Source organism: Alligator mississippiensis, chromosome 16, assembly GCF_030867095.1.
Source record: "Alligator mississippiensis isolate rAllMis1 chromosome 16, rAllMis1, whole genome shotgun sequence".
NCBI lineage: Eukaryota > Metazoa > Chordata > Crocodylia > Alligatoridae > Alligator > Alligator mississippiensis.
The window spans coordinates 22,261,509-22,282,469 of NC_081839.1; the positions used below are offsets into that span (position 1 = coordinate 22,261,509).

Here is a 20,961-nt window from a genome sequence, read left to right on the forward strand (position 1 = left end):
CTTGCAGGATGCCAAGGGGACAGGTCTTCAAGCAGTGGGAGATGCCTCACATGTCCCCTCTCTCCCCAAAAGGTTGAACAATGCACCAGTTTATGGGTACGAGCAGGACGTTGGCTCCAAGACTACCATGCGCTTGTTTTACCCAGAGTCTGCACACTTCAACCCCCAAAGGGAGAACAACCCAGATACACTGCTGGTCTTGGTGCCATTTAAACCCATGGATTTCCATTGGATGGAGTCCATCCTCAATGACAAGAAGCGAGTGAGTACCATAAGGAGGGTGTCACAAGGCCAGGCTGGGTATCTTACCTGCTTCATTTGGCTACTGCAGCTAACCCTCCCAGGCTCAGGCCCTGGGACTCCTGTGTAAAGAATGGGACTAACCTTCCTGTTTTCATTTTTCAGGTACGGAAGGGGTTTTGGAAACAGCCGCCTTTAATCTGGGATGCAAATCCAGAGCAAGTGCGAATTCTGAACCCTTATTTTATGGAAATAACTGCTGCTAAATTGCTTAATCTTCCAATGAAGCAACTGCGGAAAGTTAAGCAGGTAAGGGAGCCAGTATAGCCGGGTGAATGAGAATGAGGGAGACTGGCTGCGCTCAAATTTTAAACCCCAGGGTGTTCACACACAAAACTTGCTAAAAGGGACTTAGTGTCATTGGACAGTTCTGCCTCTTTTTTCCTGGCCCTGTTGTTCCCCTTTTTGACTTGTTGGCCAAGGTGTAAGCTGTTTAAACATAGCTTCCAAAGCTGCTGTCCTTGCTGATTTAGGATGGGAATGGTCAGTAATTTGCCTCGACCTCTGTTAGTTAACATCCACACAGTGCTTTGAATATAAAAATACTAGGGCAGGGGTGGTCAGTCTATAGCATGAATGCCACAAGTGGCCCAGGCAGCATGTGCATATGGCATGCAAGAGATTGAGGAGAGGACAGGTAGCACAGTGGCAGATAGGGCAGGGAGCAGAAAGCAAAGCAGAAGATCAGGGAGGGAGCACAGCACATAAAGCAGGAAGAAGAGCAACAGAGCTGACAGAGAGCAGGAAGCAGAGCAGCAAATTGGGCAGGGGAAGGGAATCAGAGTATCGGGGCTAATCTGTGACACATTTGTTAAAAGGCTTGGACCCCAATGTGGTAGGTGATAGTAGTGCAGGGAAATGAATCATGTGTGAGCCTCCAGAGGGGGACATGACCCGAACGTTTCTGTCAGCATCGTTTCATTGCTTCCATGCTTCCTGCTCTCAGCAAATAAGTGGTGCTGGAATTGAAGGCTGAGATAAGCAGCGAGCAGAGGGGCAGATCTTTCAATTGGTTGTTATTGGTTGACAGTCATACTAAATTCAAAGTGCATGAATGCATTTTCTCTAGTCTCTCTACCAAGGCTCATGTCTTTTAAAAACTACATTTAGCTGAGAAAAGTATCCTGAACATGGCAATTTTATAGGCAAGGGTCAAAGTAACTTCTTAAAGTTTCTAGAACAGTTTAAGCTGTGCAGGCATGAACAGTAAAGTTCATAGAGCTGTGCTTAATCTGTACTTTCTCAATGCCTTGGTCTGTGCAGGGACCTGGCATACAACCAGGGGAGATTCTCCTGTCTGAAAAACTCACTGAGCTCTTTGGAAAGTTCATCTGCATCTTGGAATTTGTGGCATAGCGTTTCCCCTCTTGTGCAGTCAAAAATGTTGTATGCTTCATGGGCCTGGTGATGAAAGCTGCAAGACAGCATTTAAAGCCCTGTTCTGGAATGGTGGCAACCCTATTACTAGATGTGACACTTCCTAGTGGGGAAGCAGCCATCCTAAGTGGTGTGTATGTGATGAATTGTGTTGCTGCACCATAAAGTAGCCTGGTATCAGTGGGCCTAGGATCTTGTAACGTCAGCATCCCAAGCCCAAACTATTTGGACTAACTAGTGACAGATTGAGAGTCCTTGGAGCCAGCCACTACGTTACACACACACGACCTGTTGCTGGGGGGAGGAGGAGATAGAAAACTACACCAAACAGCACAGCATATATGTTTGTCATTGAGTCATGTTCTTTGTGTCTCTATCTCTCTCTCAGAAACCAACAACGGGATTGTTAGCTATCACCTTGGCATTGCACTTCTGTGACGTAGTACATATTGCAGGCTTTGGCTACCCTGATTCTGGCAATAAGAAACAGACCATACACTATTATGAGCAAATCACATTAAAGTCCATGGCTGTAAGTAACTACCTGTATCCCCCTTTGCTTGCTGCTGCTGAACTACCTTCCACCCGTGCTGGGCTGCTCCTGTTACTTCGCAGTTGTGTAGCACCATCTCTCTGAGGATCTTTGGACTTCCCAGAGAGCACTGGGGAAAACGTTATTGCTAACAGCTCATTGGCTGTAACCCTGGATACATTTTCACCTGTGTAATAGCATGAGAGATTTTACCTCCCTATGTTTGTTACCACTGGGAAGTCACATGATCATATTTATGACTAGTTTTGACACATTCGTGAGCAGTGGTACACAATACAGTGATTGTCCATGAATATTGTTTCATTGCCATAGACATAGCCTTGAAATTTGGGAGCATTCTCCATACAACTACTGGGAATACCTAGTATATGAAGAATTTCCCCTTACCATCATTTGTATTTACAGTAATAACTATGAACAGTAGTGTGGTATCTGGGCCTCCATACGTCTGGCACCGTAAGACAGGAAATACCTCCTAAGCTTCTGGAGCAGGGGCCATCTTTTCCTTCCCTGTTTGCATAGCACAAGGTGGTTTTGGGTATGAATGAACTCCTGCAGTGCAAGTAAGGAAGGATGGTTCCTGCCCCAGAGATGCAATGTTATCAAGGCAAACTTGCCAAATGGAGCCAGCCAGCCAGAATGTCTGTATTGTGCTGTTAATGGAGACTTCTGCTGTGTCACAGGCTTGTCTGCGCTGTCAAAATAAGTGATTCCAGAGCTGCTGCATATTGCAGTAACCTGCAAATTATGAAAACAAATTTGAAAAAAGCCTGTGTGGTCTTTTTGCAAGCACAGTGTAGATGCTGTGTAGGGTCCAAACTCACCTCCTGCCTTTTGGTTTTGAGTACAGTAAGGGGTTCTCATCCTTTTAGCCCTGCAGGCTAGATGAACGGTGCCTTCTGCCTGTGCTGGGCTGGGTTGTCCCTAGGGCTCCTCCTTTTCAGCCCCCACCAATGGAGCTTTTGTTTTGTTTTCAGAGACCTGCTTCAACTATTCCACCTAGATATGAATCCCTAACACCGGGGAGCCCACAAAACCTGCTTAATAGGCCTGTGCGAATAGGGAACTATTCAATTCAGACTCAGCCGATTCAGATGCTACAGATTCGATTCAGAGATCCGAATAATTTTTCTGATTCGATTCGGTCAAATCGCTTCGGAAAGATTCGGAGCTGATTCGGAGATTTGGCCATAGAGTATAATGGGGAGTCAATGAAACATCTATAACTTTGTTGTCTTTTGGCAGATTTGGATGAAACTTGCAGGGATGGTAGCCCCTGCTGAGAGCATGACACGTACCAAGCTTCAAGGAGATGGGTGCAGGGGTGGGGGAAACTGCACCCCAAACTCTTGAAAGCAAAACTCATGTCGTGTGTGTTAAGCCACAGTGGGGTGAAAACTACAGGGATGGTAGCCCCTGCTGTGGCCACAACGCCTGCTAAGTTTCAGGGAGATAGGGGTTTGGGGGAAACTGTACCTCAAGCTGCGGACAAGCAAAACTCTTGACATGGGTGACACTATGTGTTAAGGCGCAGCAGGGTGAAAGCTGCAGGGATGCTGGCCCCTGCTGAGGCCATGATGCCTGCCAGCTGTTAAGGAGATCGGTGCAGGGGGGTTCTGGGGCCCTGTACCCATAGCTGCTGACAGGCAAAACTCGTGACATGGGTGCTTGTGCAACTGACTGTCTCTGTCTTGGGGCAGAAGCAGTTCCCTGCTCTGTATTGATTCTTTCCTCTCCTTAGTCTGTGGTTTTGTAGGTGTTAATCCTTGCTCATTAACTTGTTATCTAGTAGGTAGCTACTGTGTATTGAGCTGGTCCCAGAGTGAATCATGATCGATTGGTAACACAGTAGCTTAGCAGCCAGGCCTGCAGTAGTTTTCCCCCCCCCCCCCCAGTGCCCCGAGACACAGTTGCACAAGTCCCCATGTCATGAGTTTTGCCTGTCAGCAGCTAGAGGTGCAGGGCCCCAGAACCCAGAAGCCCCTGTACCTATCTCCTTGACAGCTGGCAGGCTTTGTGGCCTCAGCAGGGGCTAGCAGGCCTGCAGCTTTCACCCCGCTGTGCCTTAACACACACAGTGTCACTCATGTCACAATTTTTGCTTGTCCGCAGCTTGAGGTACAGTTTTCCCCCAAACCCTGCACCTATCTCCCTGAAACTTGGCAGGTTTTGGCCACAGCACGGACTACCATGCCTGCAGTTTTGACCCCACTGTGGCTTAACACACGTGTGTGACATGTGTTCTGCTTTCAGGACTTTGAGGTGGAATTTCCCAGAAACCCCTGCATCTATCTCCTTGAAACTTGGCACGTCATGCTCTCAGCAGGGGCTACCATCCCTGCAAGTTTCATTTGAATCGGCCAAAAGACAACAAAGTTATAGATATTTCATTGATTCCCCATTATACCCTATGGCCGAATCTCCAAAGCTTTTCCGAACCAATTCAGAAGCTCTGAATCGATTTGGAAAGCCTAACGCTTCCAGCGATTCAATTCGGATTCATAGATTCAGCCTCTGAATCGTCTCCAAATCCAAATCCTGATCTGAAGCTTTGCACAGCCCTCCTGCTTAACCCTTTTATAGCAGAACTAATACCTGTCAGCAGAATGGATTGCTCCAGGTAAACTATCATGCTTTTATCAACTCATGAACCATAGCAAAGATTTCTCCAATCCAGAGATCAAGTTAATCAGTTCAGCTGCTGATTTAAACAACAGACTTCTCAATGGAGAGTCACTTGATTGTTTTGCTGTTGATCCAATAGCAATATCAGTAATTTTCCTTTTGCATCAACTTGGTGTCCCAGATCCTTAGTCACAGGTTTTTTCATTTATTTTGCCAATGGGGTCACTGTAGTGTAGTGGCTTATTCTCCAGATTCCCTGAATACTATTGCAGTTGTATGTACTTAGTAGGAAACTCTTTAAAATGTTTTAAAGCATTTAAAAAAGTTTTAAAAGCTTCAATAAAACAGAGCACCATGAATGATGAGAGTAGGATTGAGATGAGTGGAAAGTCTGAAACAGGCACACAGCCCTTCATACCTACCTAGGTTTCTATAAGGATGCTCCTCACTATGGTGCGTGGAAAACCAGTCTTCTTTTTTGTATTTCACAGGCTTCGGAGCACAATGTCTCTCATGAGGCATTAGCTATAAAGAAGATGCTTGAATTGAGAGTTGTCAAGAACCTCACTTACTTCTGATGGGACCATGGACTGGAATTACCTGCAAATTGTCCGGGCAGTTTAGAGTCTGCCATGGCTGCCTGTCACTGAGAGCCTCCCAACACCCATTGGCTTGGAGACACCACCATAGCCTTTGGCTCTTGCATATTGGCCTCAAATATGCTCCTTGCTCTTGGCAGTGTTGGTAGCTAGGGATAATGATGGCCCTGGAGAAGGTGGGCAGAGGGGGAAGGGCTGGTCCCTGGGGCTGTTGAGTCCTCCTTGCCTTGGGCAATGATACTCTTATCTACATTGTGTCAAGACTTTCGAAGTAGAGGCCTCTGAAGTCTTCAATGTCATGGGACGGATTAATCATGTTGGGGCCAGTCCAGCACTGACTTTTAGGCCTTCAGCATGGCACAATGAGGCACTTCCTATGGGATAGACCATTCCCATGGCTTGCTGCTACACTGACTACTTTGGCCTCCAGCTCTTCACAGAGAACTTTAGCTGTTCTACCATGCTCTTTAATTTAACCACCTACAGCATTTCCCTTGGAGCAGGATGGGCTTGAATGAAGGACTTTAAACTTCTCACCAAATTGGTTTGCTCTTTGAGTCTGAATGAGGCAAAGGGTGCCAGTTTGCTTCCTGACCCCAGTCTGGGGGCTGGCTTTGGGAAGCCTGAAATGGCACCAATTGTGAATATTATTTTGAGAAGGGAGGATGCCTTACAGTATTTTGCAGTGAATATTGATACCAAAACACTGAATTGGAGCAGAACTTCCTGGGTTTGGGGAATTGGAAATTCGTGTCCATGGACCGGGAGCATGTGGGTGTGTGAGTGTCCATTCCAGCATCTACTTGCTGTGGGTGGTTCTGTTACCCAGGAGAAAATCTTTGGGTAAATGTTGGGGTCCATTTTTCCTCTCTCCACTGCAGGAGAGCTAGTGAACAGTGCTCACTGAAAAAGGTTTAAACTAAAAGGTGGAGAGTGTGGTTAACCAGAGGATTGGAAAGCATCACATCATTTTCAAATGACGGAAGTAAGATGAAGAGTAGGAGTTTTCATCCTGTTATATAGGATGATGGCTGGTAAGAACTTAAACCAGAGAGCTTTTCAGATGGATACACAAGCACTTTGTTTGGAGGAAGAACTGTGGGCTTTTCAAGGAGCTAGCACCTGGTGTAGCTCTGCTCTGAGGCAAGGATGGGTGGAGCCTTCTGCTCCACAACTTGGACATGTATGAAGTTTGGGGAAATACTGCATTTTTCTGTTTTTTAACTCGTGATCCAGCTGTTCCAGTTTGCGTCTCAAGTGCTTATATTGCAGGTGAGAAGAGCCAGATTAATAGCCCTGGAGATCAGAGTTCTTGGTTGAGCTTCAGAGCCAGCTCCACATGTGCAGCAGGACTGGATGTCCCTGCTCTCCTGCTCCTACCCAATGTGCCTTAGTGCTGTCCTGCAGGCTTTGAGGGGAGGCCAGTCTCCGTAACTTGTGCAATCCTTGCCCTCCCTGCCAAGATTGCCAATGAAGAGGGTGATTGGGATGTGGACAGTTTACTGGAACAGTTCTCTTGGTCAACATTTGATCCTGAACTGGGGGTCAGTGATGCACGCTGCAGAATTCTAGGTCGCCCTGTCAACTGGGGAGGGGGAGGGCAGGTCAGTTCTTCCACTGAACTAAAGGGGCTCAGACCTTATGGATCAGAGTAGAAAACTCTTTTGAGCAGGCTGCATTGTAGCTTGGTGCTCGTTAATTTAAAATTAACATTAATTTAAAATTATTTATCTTGGAAGTGTAGATATCTATTGCAGAGTGCGTTATATGTTTGGTTGCAGTGAGTGAGTTCATTGTGGGTTCAATGACAAACAGTTTTATTTGACAGTGTTGAAACGTTATTGTCTTTCTACTGTGACATGCTGGGGGGAGGTTAACTTTGGGGATATTCCCTGTGAACCCATTCCCAGTTCAAGGCATGGAATTGATTGCTCCTGCTGTCCACAGAGGCAGAGGAAAGGGATTGCAACTTGGGCAAATGTCTGTCTGTAAAGTGCTGATATCATCACTGAGTATCCATTCCCAGATCCACTGAAAGACTCTTGTGGACTTTGTGTGTTGGGTCCCCAAATCACTTTGTACCACTCAAAAGCTATGTCCTCCTTTTTCTGTAGTAACAGTGTCCTACCTTGGGTTCCACCTTGCGTATTGCTCAAGGGCATGCTTAGGATAACAAGAGCTTGGCCATATCCTTCCTTTTTTCCCCACTTCCCACCAGTACAATGCCATTGCTTACCTTGCCAGCCTATGGAGCAGGACTCTGGAGACCATTTGCAAATCCATGTCTCTTTATTGGTCAGCAAGTTGTGCCAGTCCCTGTTTCTGTGCCTGGTGATGCAGGGCACCACTGATGTAGTGATACTGGCTTTGCCCATCCCTACTTACTACTCCACTGGATGCCAGTGTGGTAGCTCCATGAGGCTCACTCATCTGAAATGAAGCAGGCAGGAGCTTAGCTCAAGTAGCTTGAACTTCTTATCCCTGCCTCATTTGGCTCCTGCTCTCTCACTTCCTTGCATGTGCTGGATTTGCTGTGGAGGTAACGGTGACTGAGCAGGAGAGCTATAGGCAGTGCCTAACTGTGACGGATATCTGGCAGTGCTGCAGACCCTGCTGGCTAAGCACATCTGGCTCATTTGGGGACCCACCAAGCTGATGCTGCTCCATCAGTGAACAATGGCTCCTTGTAATTCCTGTGTAGGTCCTAGTTCACATTTCAGGGAGGATACACTATGGGTAGGCCTGAAAAGGGGACATTTTACCTTACTGTTCCACTGTGTTTCTCTGTAGCTGGGCTACAGCTGGTAAGTCACCTCCAAACAACTACTTCCAGTGGCAGCTGCAGGCACCATGTGGCCCCGGAGGCTGTGGGAGCCCTAAGTCTCTCAGAAACGAGCTGGAAAACTCTGGCTTTGCTCTCTCCTGGTTGATATTCTGGTTCTTAGTCTACGCACTATGAATCATCAGTGTAAATTGTACAGCAGCTTTTTCTCAGTCAGCATTAAAACTCAGAACCAAATTCTGCTCTCATCTGTGCTAGTGTTAATGAAGAGTCTCCAGTTAACTCAGTGGAATTGCTCTGGATTTGACACTGGTGGAACTGGGAGCAGAATATGACCCTTGGTATTGAAGGTGGCTACACCTGGAGTTATTTAAAAATAACTGTTCAGGAATGGTTGTTCTTAAATAACTGCATGGGTGGACATGCTCATTCCAGAACGAGGGTGTAGCAGATTGTCCCTGAGCTTTTATTTTCCCTGGGGCAAACTTGTTCCCACAACATCAGTAATAAAACAAACAAACCTGATTAACAAACAAACAAAGGATTAATCCAAAACCTGCGGTCCTTCCTTGGACCTGGAGAGGGCAACCCCAGTTTTATGCTGTCCCCTCAGCACCACAGTCTTCCCTCCTTAACTCCCTTCCCTAGGAGCTTTTAACTTCCTTTGTGGCCAAGCAGTCATCCCTGTCAGCTGGTCCCATGCCCCTGACCAGGCAGGCTATTCCCCCCGGCACCTGGACTCCCACCCCTGAACCATGTACCCAGCTGCACATCCTCCCTTCCAAGAGTTGAACCCAGGATACACTTTTCCCTTTCTTCAATCCCCACCCTCTCTTGGAAGAAGAAGTTTGTATTTGGGTGTGCCAACACAGGGCTGTGATGTGTCGTAAAATCAAAAGGCTTCAGGGACAGGTACCACCTTGTCAACCAGGGGGCGGTCTCCTGCACGGCATTAAGCAATGTTAAAGGGGGCATGGTCAGTGACCCAACAAAACTGGGTCTCTGGGAGATAGTAGCAGAGGGCCTGAACCACCCACTTCATTGCTAGGTGCTCCTTTTCTATGCCAGTATACTTCTGCTCCCAGGGAAGCAGTTTTGTGCTGAGATGCAGAATGGAGTGTTCTCCATCCTCAATCTCTCAGAAGAGAACCATCCCCAGGCCTTACTCTGAGGCATCTGTCTGCAATATGAATATTTATGTTAAGGACTGGTGTACTGCATAGCAGCTGTTTTACTGTCCCAAACACCGTCTCACATTTGGGTGATCACTGAATCCTTTTCAGTGCTCCCTTCCACGGCAGGCCAGTCACTGGGGCTGTGATAGCTGCAAATTGTAGGACAGTGGTCTCCAACCTTTTTATGGTGAAAATAACTTTTTTTAAGGTAAAGAGCACCCCAGGATCCACCTCCCCTGCCCTGCCTCCCAGAGAAGCCGCTCGGGCTCTGACCCCACTCACCCAGCCCAGCCCAGGCAGCAGGGGGTGTGGCTAAGCCCAGCCACATACATCCTGGTGCTCCCAATTGTGGAGCCTCTGACAGACTGAAATCGACTGTCAGAGGCTCCACAATTGACCAGTCAATAGAGATTGACTGGTTGGTGACCAGTGTTGTAGGATGAATCACCAGTAGTAGCTTCCCAAGCCCAGAAGTGTCTTCACTTGCTTTTTGGTTGTTGGTTTTAGTGCTTCCACCAAGGGCTTTACTTTGTTGACTAGGGGCCTGATTTTACCATTGCCCAGACTATATCCCAGGTATCTAGTCCCCATGTACCCCAGGTGACATTTAGTTGGGTTAGCCATGAGACCAGCTTCTTGTATCAACTATAACACTTCTTTCACCTGTTGGAGGTGGTCCACCCATGTGTTGGTAAATATTACCACGTCATCCAGATAGACAGCCTCATATGCCTAGTGCGAGTGGAGTACTTTGGCCATTAAATATTGGAAGGTCACTGGGGCCCCGTGTAGACCAATAGATAAAGTCTTGAAGTGGTAGAGTCCCCAGGGTGTTGCAAAGGCTGTGATTTCCTGAGACACTGGATCCAAAGTAATTTGCCAATATCCTTTGGTCAAGTCACACACACACACACTTTGTGTTACCTATTCCCTCCACCATTTCATCTATTCTGGGCATTGGGTATATGTCACATTTTGAAACTGCTTTGGGTATATGTCACATTTTGAAACTGCATTGACTTTGTGGAAGTCAACGCAAAACTGGATGGTGAGGTTGGTCATTGACACCAACACAATTGGGCTACTCCACTCACTGGTCAATTATTCTATTACCTCAAGTCCAACATCTTAACTTCTTGTTTTACCATTTCTGCTAGTCATGCTGGAATTCTTAAGTGTCCCTTCTGAACTTCACAACCTGGCTTGAGGATAATCCTGTGTTCACTTAATGCAGTCCAGCCTGGACTTGCTGTAAACACCTCTTTAAATTCTTCCAAGAAGTTTTTGATTTCAGGCTGTTGAGTCAGGGTCAAAGTCAATAGCCTGGGCCAGTTATTGGAAATGGGATGGAATCCAGAATCCCCAGGGCAGCTTCCACCAAACACTTAGAGACCAGACAGGCCTCTTGGGCTTTCCAGGGCTTTAACAGGTTAATGTGGTATACCTACGAACCCCACGGTTTCCCTACTAGACAAACTTCATAATTTACCTGTTCTACCCTCTGCAGGACCTTAAAAGAGCCTTGCCACTTCACCAGTAACTTACTCTTGGAGGAGAAAAGCAATAGTAGGACTCAGTCCCCTAGCTGGTAGATCCAGAGCCAAGCATTTTTATTGTATTGCTGCTGCTCCTGTTGAGCTGCTTTGAGATGTTTCCTTGTAAGGGTCCCCACCAGGTCTAATCTTTCCCAAAGCTTCAAAACCTATTGAACTACATTTTGTGCATCTGTCCTCTGGGCCTGCCAGGACTCTTGCAGGAGGTCTAAAATGCCCTAGGGCTGCCTTCTACACAGTAACTCAAAGGACAAAAAAGCCTGTGGAAGACTGGAACTTCTCATATGGTGAACAACAAGTAGGGTAATAACTGATCCCAATTTTGCAGCTCCTCTGAGACAAATGTCCTCAACATACCCTTCAGTGTTCAGTTAAGCTTTTCAGCCAGGCCATCCTTTTGGGGATGATATACTTGAAGTTCTTACTAAACGGACGTTCAGTAAGTAGTGACCTACTCAATTTGTGATTTTGCAGATTTCATGGAAATTGTGAAATGCGGCATTATTTGTGAAATTGGGCAATGTCTATGAAACCTGCCAAAAAAACCTTATTAAAAATAAAATGTTGGCTCCCTGGTGGGGAGCCAGTGGCCTGACCATGTAGCCCACTGGGGGGGAGGGGGGTGGTGCCAGAGTGAAGGGGAGTAGCCAAGATGGTGGCCACCACAGTCCCTTGCTGATTGGCTGAGATGGCTGCCTGTCATGCAGCCCTGCCCCTCTACCAATCAGTGACTAGGGGCAGGGCTGCACAATGGACAGCCCTATTAACCAATCAGTGATGAGGGACAGGGCCTCTCAGCCAGATTCATGGGGTGGGGCCTGTTGTGATAAGCCCATAAAAATGGTGGCCGACCCCATGATCTGCCTGTGAAATCAGTCACCTGCCTCCTTGATTTGGATAGGTTCCTATCAATAAGCTCCAGACCTCCTGTAGTAACTGGAATATGAAGGCCCTTCCCTGATACATTAAAGCCTCTTTAAGTATGCACCCAGGAGAAAATCTGCAGTAGCTCAGAAGCCACTGTTCATACAGTGGCCTCTGAGCTGATCACCAGCAGACCAGATCACCACAGCCTCAAGGTAGCTGGTGGCATAATCAACTAGGACCAGGATGAACTTGGAGCCCCTTGAACTGGGCTCGAGGGGTTCCACCAAATCCATCCTGATCCATTCAAAGGGTATGCTGACCAATGGGACAGGCACCAGTGGGCCCTTATGAGCGAGCCAGGGGGCAACCAGCTGGCACTCAGGGTAGGATGCACAATAGCCTTTCATTTCCTGATATACCCCAAGCCAAACAAAACCTTATCAGCACTTTATCCTAGATCTTTTCCACTCCCAAATGGTCCTCCCCCACTCCATGGTGCACCATGTGCCAGTTTCAGAAACTGACCACAGTACTGTTTCAGGACTAACAGTTGGAACCACCACACCATTGTGACTTTGTCTTTGGTTACCCTCACCGGGAGGTCCTCCTGCAACTCAAAATGGAGGTTCTGGGCTGCCAAACTTGCATCCACTATGTTCCCATTGGCCTGGCCCAGCCATCCATACAGAGGGGCATGAACTGGATCCTTCCTTTGATCATAGATGAAATCTTCTAGTCCACCCTCTCGATGATTGCCTGGGGTTCCCTGACCCTCTGTTTCCTTTGGAGGGCAGTCCAGATCATATTGAACCTTGACCCCTTTTCTTGAGAATTTCCTCCAGCTGATATGGTCCTCCTGCCTGAATTGCTGTCACTGTTTGACCTGGGTCAAGCCCAAAAAGCTCACGATCCAAAAAGGGAAATATCTCCCTTTGTTCGGGTTCCATGAGATTAGGGTCAGCCTGGGTTTTAACAATTTTTTGGGTCAGCTATATCAACTTGACCACCGAGCCCCAATCTCGCTCTACTACCACTGTTATATGACTTTCCTGTCCCTTGATGGTCAGGTTTAGGTGGATTATGGGGTAGGGTGAGTTATTCCAATGAATGAAGGTGGCACATGCATATTCATTAACCAAGATGTTTGTTGGACTCAAACTGCTCATGTACAAACATCTGACCACGGGGACATCCCTTACTTTTACAGGGACCATATATCCTCTTGTGTCTGGGCTCTTCCACTTTGCCTTCGAGACAGGCATGGTAGTACCCACAATCCATCTGGTGGCCTTTCTTTTCAAATTGTAAGCATGTTATTTAAGCCCCTCTTCCTTTGCTTGGGCTGTAGGGATGTCCCAGGTGGCTTTCTTCTCTGGTGGGCCTGTTCAAGGGCTCTCCTCCTGCCTGGGGCCTCAGAGGAGATGGAGGTAAAGCACCTACTTGAGGCTTGCCTAGAAACCCAGCCTGTTTGCCCTGCAGCCTGAGCTTCCCCAAGGATCCCAGCAGTCTTAACTCCACCCCCATGAAGTCTCCTGTCTTCTATGTGGCTTCCTCCAGGCTGGCCACCTAGTAGTGGTACACCCACCTCCAGGCTTTTAGTGGGAGGCTGGTGCAGAACTGTTCTAAAGTCACTAGTTCCAAGATCTGTCCAGTTGACCCAGAGTTCAGATTTAGCCAGCAAATGCACAAGTCCTTTGGCTTCTGGATCATGGCACAGGGCCATGCATTTGGGTGCAAAGTCTCTTTTCAAAACTTGCAGATAGTCCTCTTCTGTGAGACCCAACCAATCCAGTATGGCTGCTTTAAGTATCTTGTAATCCTGGGCTGAATCTGGTCCCAGGGCCTGGCAAGGTGCCTGTGCTTCCCTCGTTAACAGAGGGCCCCCTTTCACAGCCTGCGTGTCCCATGGCCACTGATAGATCTCTGTCACCTGCTCAAAAGTTGTGAGGAAAGCCTCTGGGCCATCTGCAGGTCCCACATTGGTGAGGACTACACTCTCCAGCCTTGGGGAATTCAGTGACTCACCCATAGGGGTGCAACTCCATCTTGCCGCTCCATCTCTTTGCACTGCTCCATTGCAGTTTCAGGAATTCCTGCTGCTGCTGCTGCTGCTCTCTTTGGAAGTGTTGTTGTTGGAGCTATTGAAACAGCTGCTGCCATTGCTGCTGCAGCCTCTCCAGCCATTTCAGCAGGGTTTTGGTCTCCATGGCTGATGCTGATTTTAAAATGCCCTCATTCTCCACCACACGTAGTGGGTTGTCACTGAACTTTGATTTTCCTTGGGGCAAACTTGTCCCCACAGCAAACAACATCACTAATAAAAACAAAAATGCAAACAACAAAGGGTTAACTCAAAACCTGCCATCCTTCCATGGACCTGGAGAAGGCACCTCTGGCTTTGTGCTGCCTCCTCAGCTCCCCTCCCTGGGAGCTTTAACTTCCTCTGTGTCCAGGCAGTCATCCCTGTCAACTGGCCATGTGCCCCTGAGCAGGTAGACTATTGCTCATTAACCCCCCACAACTGGACTTCTGTCCCTGAGCCATGCACCTGGTTACAGAGGGCCTTTTTCCAGGTAAATCTGTATTAAAAGCAGGTTACGCAAAACCAGACCAAGGCAGTCTTGTTCTAGAATAAACATGTATACAGATGTGGTTATTCAGGAGTAGCTATTGCACTTTAAATTCACTCTCCAGCTTAATCTGAATTAATTCAGTGTGTCAAGCCTCTTCAAAGCTGCTGTCCAGATGCTGATCAAACTTTGCAGCTCTCTTGTTGGCATGGGATAATCAGTGTCATTACTTAAGAAACTGAGACTGAGGTCCTGATGCTGTTTCTTGCTGCTGAGTTTGCTGGAGCCAGGGCTGGCAGAGGAATCCTTACTGCCAGGCTGCTCCTCAGTTCCCTGGAGCATGCTGTCTGTAGGTGGAGTTCCAGATGGCTCTGGTTGGAAGCACAATGGGAGGCAGAACTAGCTGGGTTGGGGGAAGCCAGATGAGATGAAAGAAGTTCCTTAGGCTGCAAAACTTAGTTACATGAGAGCCATGGGAAGAGTTAGGGTTGAGTGCACTGCCATGACTTGTGAAGCCAGGTACCCAAGGCAGAGCTGGGCCTCGTGTGGATTATGGCACGGTCCCTTGGGCTGCTGAAGGGGTGTGAAAATGCAGGTTCTATCTGTGACTTGCCCAGGGAGGATTGAGCTGGTAGAGCTTGCTCTTACCCCAACTGGCCCCAAGACATCCTGCCTCAAGAAGGGTGCCAGGACAGAGCTCTGCTTTGGGGAGTCTTAGCTCTTGGCTGGGCTGCTGGAGCATCCATGTAAAGTTACAGCAACCCCTAGGCTTCCCCAGTTTCTGACAGAGGAGCTTCAGACTGGCCTTCAGCGTCAACAAGAATTTTAACCAGTTCCCTGCCTCCTCTTCCCCTGCCCTATCCCCATGCTCCCCTGCACTTAGAACTTCACTGCAGGGGAGAATCTGCCTCAAGACTTCCACAGGACCTAGGGCCAGCACAGCCAGTGAATCAGAACAACCCTCCATGGTGGAATCCCAGAAATGGACTTCTGCAGCTAAGCTTTTTTTTCTGGGAGAGGGATAAGGTGCCCCCCCCCCCATACAGCTGCCCCACCCGGCCCTGCTCCTGGTTCTTTTTTAAAAAAAGACATGATTCACTGGCTCCTGCCAGTGGGGGGGGGGGGGAGGGGGGGCGGGTGCTGCCTCCCACTGACCCATGCTGCATGGGGGCTCTGCCATGAAACCCCAGAAGCCTCGAGGCCGCTGTAGCAGCTGATGAGTAGGGGCATTAAAAAAAAAAAAAAGAACGGGGAGCTGGGGCTGGACAGGGCAGCCATGGGGGAGGCTGGGAGAGCAGGCAGGTGGTGGGGGCTTGTGGCAGAGCCCCCCATGAAGCATGGGGCAGTGGGGATTGCCCCCCCATCCCCCGGCCTGGCAGTAGCCAGTGATTAGGGGCTTTTTTTTTTTTTTTTTAAAGAGCCGAGATCTGGGGCCGGCTGGGGCAGCCATGAGGGAGGCTGGGAGAGTGGGCAGGGGTTGGGGGGCACCCAGGGGGCTGGGGGAGCAGGCAGGGGATTGTGCCTGACAGGGGTCCCCCCATGGTCCCCTTTTTCAGCCCCCCCCCCCGACGAGCCAGGTCCAGCTCCCTGCAGCAGTGAGCGACGATTGCCTGAATCAATTCAGACGTTTTTATTGATCTCCTGATTCAATTAGGATACAGAGATTTGGCTGCCAAATTGGGCCGAATCTCCTCTGAATCAAATCAGCACCCAAAGCTTTGCGCAGCCCTACCAGTGACTGCTGAGTGAGTGTGGAGGAAGTGTTTAGGTCTTCCTGATTCCTGCATTTGGTGTCTGTTCCCCAGCTCCCTCCTTTTCCCAGTGTCTAGAGGGTAATTTGAGACATTTTAGCAGCTTCAGGCATTGCCCCAGGCTGTCTGTTCTGTTCCTACCAACATGGCACAGCCACATGTTATCTGATGGCACTGGTAGAGCCCCTTTGGAGTTGCTTGTTCTGAAGAAGTCTCTTGGGCAGCACATGGCCTGGGATGCCCACCTGACTAGCTGGCACTATTAGGTGAAGGGAAGTTGTACGTATCCACTCCTGCTAATTCAGAGTCAGTTGAATCTTGTAGGTCCTGCTGACTGCTTTGTTAGCAGTGCTGACTCCATTATTGTATTTGTCCACTGCAGTGACACAAGTGCCAACTAATGTTTTTGACCTCAGAGGCCTGAATTCAGCAGGTGTGAAGTGGATTAGAGTGCCACTGGTGTCTCTCAGATCCACTCCCTCTGGATCAGAGGCAGGCTTGGGGCTGTGGCCAAAGCAACTCATTTCAAGACAGCTTGGTGCTCCTGAGTACAGTGACACTCTGAATTCTATAGACCAGGGGTGAGCAAAATACAGCCCATGGACTGAATGTGGCCCGCGAGGCCATTGTATCTGGCTCGTGGGGCACCTAAAAAATTTAGAAAATTAATATTTATCTGCCCTTGGTTCCTGTCAAAAATTACAGGAACCAAGGGCAATATGACCCAGGGGAAGCCTAGTGGGCTCCCACAGCAGCAGGACCTGCCTGACCCCGCACCCCAGCCGGAAGCCCCAGTTGGGGCTTCTGGCTTGGGAGCATGTGGCTGCCCCATGCCAAAACCACAGGTACAGGGGAAGGAGGGGGGGAGGACCCTGGGCAGGGAAGGAGCCCAGGAAAACACTGAGTGTGGTGGGGGGGAAAAGTGGCCTCTCACCCACCCCATGGCCGGCACTCCATGCTGCAGCTGCTAGCAGCCCACATGGGGCTGCCTGTGCCTGCTCTGGACAACCTCACCCAGGCTGTGAGTGGCTGCATCAGTGAGCACTGGCCATGGGGCAGGAGAGGGGCTGCTCCTCCCCGTCCCCCCTCCTGCCCAGCTTTTCCCCGGGCTCCTTCCCGGCGTGGAGGAAAGCGGCCCTTCCCCCATCACATGGCTGGTGCCCTGTGCTGCAGCCGCTCACAGCCCATGCAGGGCTGTCTGGAGCAGGCACAGGTAGCCCCAGGCAGGCTGCAAGTGGCTGCAGTACGGGGCGTGGGGTGCTGGCAATGGGGTGGGCGAGGGGCTGCTACTGCACTCAGCACCACCTTGTAACCCAGTCCCGCTGCCAGCCTTGGCCCCGCACCAGCTCTGGGCTCACCCGCTGGGGCTGTGTGTGGTGACAGCAGCTGCAGCCCCCCAACTGGTGCTGGCCCTGGGACATTGGTCCCAAGATGGTGCCCAGGGGGCAGGGCACCTGTCAAGGGGTGAGGCTACCCATGCGGCCCTCAACAGCCTGCCAAAACTGGGTAAGCGGCCCTCTGCCTGAAATAATTGCCCACCCCTGATATAGACATTCCTGAATGTGCGACAGCCCTGCTGCCTGTGTGGAGTAGGCAGGGAAGATCTAGTCCATGACCTGCAGACCTATGCCCTCCCACACCAAGGAGATCACTCTCTATGAGAGTGCATGGACTGCTTAAGAGGCATTACAAAGTTACATGTCCCAAGTTGCCCTCTTGGCTTTCCATTTCAGGATCCTCCACTGGCTGCTGGGTCATGGGAGACCTAAGTTCATAGCACCAATGCATTGCTGTCCCCAGCTGTAGCATTTCCTGCAGACTGAAGCATGTCTGGCTTTGCTGGAAGACCAAGGAGTACCCACCAAGCAATTAATCCAGTTGAGAGTAAGCAGCCTGCAAAGTCCAGGCCAAGGCTTTAGACTGACTGGGAACCAGCTTGCAAGAGCAGATCTGATAGCAACCAGCCCTGCTCGAGCTTCTCTATGGTCCCACTGCACTCCTGTCAGCAAGGGCATCCCTGAGGAAAGCAGTGGCAGCTGCAGGTGTTGTATGTGGCTCTGTCACTCTTAGTCATGTTTCTGAAACTAGATTCCAAAGCCTGGAGCACAGTGGCCCCCAGGGTGTATGGGAAGCAGGGCAGGAGAGATGCCACATCTGTCTGGGAGCCACCAAAAAGCCCTGTTGTGGCTGAGGCACAGGAACGTTGTTTCTGTGATTTTTGCTCCCAGTTCCACCATGGGATTGTCAGCTCTCTGTCACGCCCAGCAGGACTGCGGACACTGAGCTCGTTTTAAAACTACTGAGATGCCCCTGGGGGCCTGGCAGGGGAGTAGAAGTGGATGTGTGGTCTTAGATCTTCCACATTTTGCTGTTTGCAAACATGACCCAACACCATTAGTCCTTCTGATATCCTGTCATTTCACAGCAGCTCACACTCAACTCATTGATGGTGGTGCTGGATTTCCATGGTGTGGCATTGACACACGTTTTGGGGTAGAGGCAGGTGTGGAAGGGGATACCACAATGGGGTCCTTTGTCCCTACTTTCCCAGATGCATGCTCCCTAGTCAAAGGGATCCTGCCTGGATAAGGTGGAGCTGCTCCCAAGTACCAGCAAAGCAGGCCACCCCTCTGTGGCCATATCTGATCCCTTTGGCAGGAAACATGAGGATCTACTGCACAGCACCTGTCGACTCCAAACTCAGGCACGCTTACTAACATCTGGAGCTCCAGCAGTGTGAATATCCCTGTGCCCTCTGCAGGTGACTGCAGCATATTTCTATTGTAAAGAGTTTTATAAATTGTTGGTGTTTTTTTTTGTTTTGTTTTGTTTTGGGTATTCTTTTTAATAAAAATAATTCTTGCTCCAAAGATTGTAAATATGTAAATGTGGAGGATGTACTAATTTTCCCATGTGATCTAGACTGTATATACTGTAAATCTAGATGGTGGATTTTAAACAGAGTGAAAAATGTGTAAGGAAAAAGCTGTTTACTAAAAGATAGTGACACGTACATGCGTGGATAAAGTTATTTTTCAAAAAGCATTGTCTGGCTTGGGGCCTTTTTCATGGAAGTTTTTTGTACATACAGATGAAAGCACTAGGCCTGTGTCTCTGTCTGCACTGCTTTCAAGTCAGATGCCAGTCGTGGAAGTCCTCCCCAAGCAAGTCCCATGGTAAGGCAGTGTGCTGGTAGGTGCTGATGGGTACTGTGGGGTGTCAGGGTTGGGTGCTGGAGATGGGAGGGTGGAAGGGTCCTCCCAACATGACCTCAAGTGCAGGTGTAGCAGGGTGGTGGCCCCAGGCCAATCCCTCTATGGCAATTCTCTCTACAGTGGGTGAAAAAGAGACACTTGAACTCACTGAAAATGGGTGTAGTTTTAACCCACTTAGTCCTGACCTGCATGGAGGTGCACCTGTGTGAGCACTTATAGCTGCTCCAGTGTCTCAAATTGGTTCAGCATATGCAGGTCAGTACTCAAAGTCTCTTCCAAACCAACTGAAGCTAAATTTTTAAAGTGAAAACAGCTGTTATAAACTGCCTTCAGTTAACCTAATCTACTGTCCTCTAGAACCAATACAAGTGTCCATGTGCATTTGTGCCAGTTAAATAAATCAGGTTAAGATCACACCTTCAGTTGAATTGAGGCAGGCAGAGCAATAATTCAAATGTGTCGAGGAAGGCAAATTGCACAAAAGGATGCGATTCCTTGCCTCCCTTTGAGGTCTGTATTTCCTGAGGGTCTGGGGTGGGAAAACCCATTTTTACTGTAAGGGGAATTCAGAAGTAGGGCCATTTCTCCCTGTGCAGACGTCTCTGACTACGTTCTAAGGCTGCTCTCTACTTTCTGCAGCTTCTGGAGTGGAAAATATTTGTGGATATAAATATTTTCTAGGAAATTATCTTTGATTCAGAAACAAGGGTCATTTTTTCCATAGTGCAGGCCTGGCAAAGGATCCCAGTGAGAGTCATTGCAGAATTCTCATGTACTCTGAGAGGACTGGAGACTTAATGGGGTTCAGCACAATCGGCACACAATTTATTAGCCAGAGAGCAAGACTACTTACCCTTTGCACTGTAGACAGGAAAGGCTATTTGCATATTGCACAGAAATAACATGCTTTTGGGGAGTAGAATTAGGAAGGAGGCTTTAAGCAGCCACCTCTAGGGCTGCGCTGAGAGCTTGCAAGAATCATCCCCTTGTCTGGGAAAGCAAAGTCTCACCCCACTGCTTGGGAACCCCCTCTACTATCTAGCCCTTCTGCATTTCTTGATTATTTTTAACTGCTCTGTGCCTATTTGAGGCAGTGCGGCTCTCCAGCTGCTCTCAGGGGCTTCCTTCTGCCAATTGAAAATATGCTTCCTCAAACCGTGAGGGGAGGGACCAAGGCAAAGACCCTGGTCTCCCCTGAAGTCCTGCAGAGCTGTGGAGCTGCCCCTGCGGGTGGCCCAGAGACACTGGCAATGCCCCGAAGGGAAGAGCCCAGCCCTGTTTCCATCTAGCATTAGATCAGTGTTAGCAGAGTTGGGCCCTTGCTGTTCTCCCACTATCCTGTAGGCTTTTTAATTTTTCCCTTTCTCTGCTTTCAGAAGAAATCAATAGGAAGTGCAAGGTCTGTGGCTGCTTCTCAGCACAAGGCAGAGTGAGGAGTGCAGCTCATCCCTGTCAACCTCAGGGTTTTTGCTGCTGGGGGTTGGACCTTCTTTCTATCTGCTGTTCCAGCTCGATCTTCCTGGGACATGTGTACGTGTGCAGGTCTCTCCCTCTCACGCAGTGACAGAATGAACATCCCAGCATGAAACAAAAA

At 49.0% G+C, this 20,961-nt stretch overlaps 1 protein-coding gene across 11 annotated transcripts in view; it reads left to right on the forward strand.

Moving 5' to 3' along the window:
- ST3GAL4 (ST3 beta-galactoside alpha-2,3-sialyltransferase 4) overlaps nt 1-19,197 on the forward strand; it is a 185,585-nt gene extending 166,388 nt beyond the window's left edge. For all 11 annotated transcript variants that reach the window (XM_014600910.3, XM_059719736.1, XM_059719735.1 and 8 more), the window contains 4 exons: nt 73-262; nt 406-549; nt 2,066-2,209; nt 5,347-19,197. In XM_014600910.3, the coding sequence (XP_014456396.2) occupies nt 73-262; nt 406-549; nt 2,066-2,209; nt 5,347-5,433 (565 nt within the window). In that variant the 3' untranslated portion in view covers nt 5,434-19,197. The remainder of the gene's footprint in view (nt 1-72; nt 263-405; nt 550-2,065; nt 2,210-5,346) is intronic.
- Nucleotides 19,198-20,961: the final 1,764 nt, after the last annotated feature.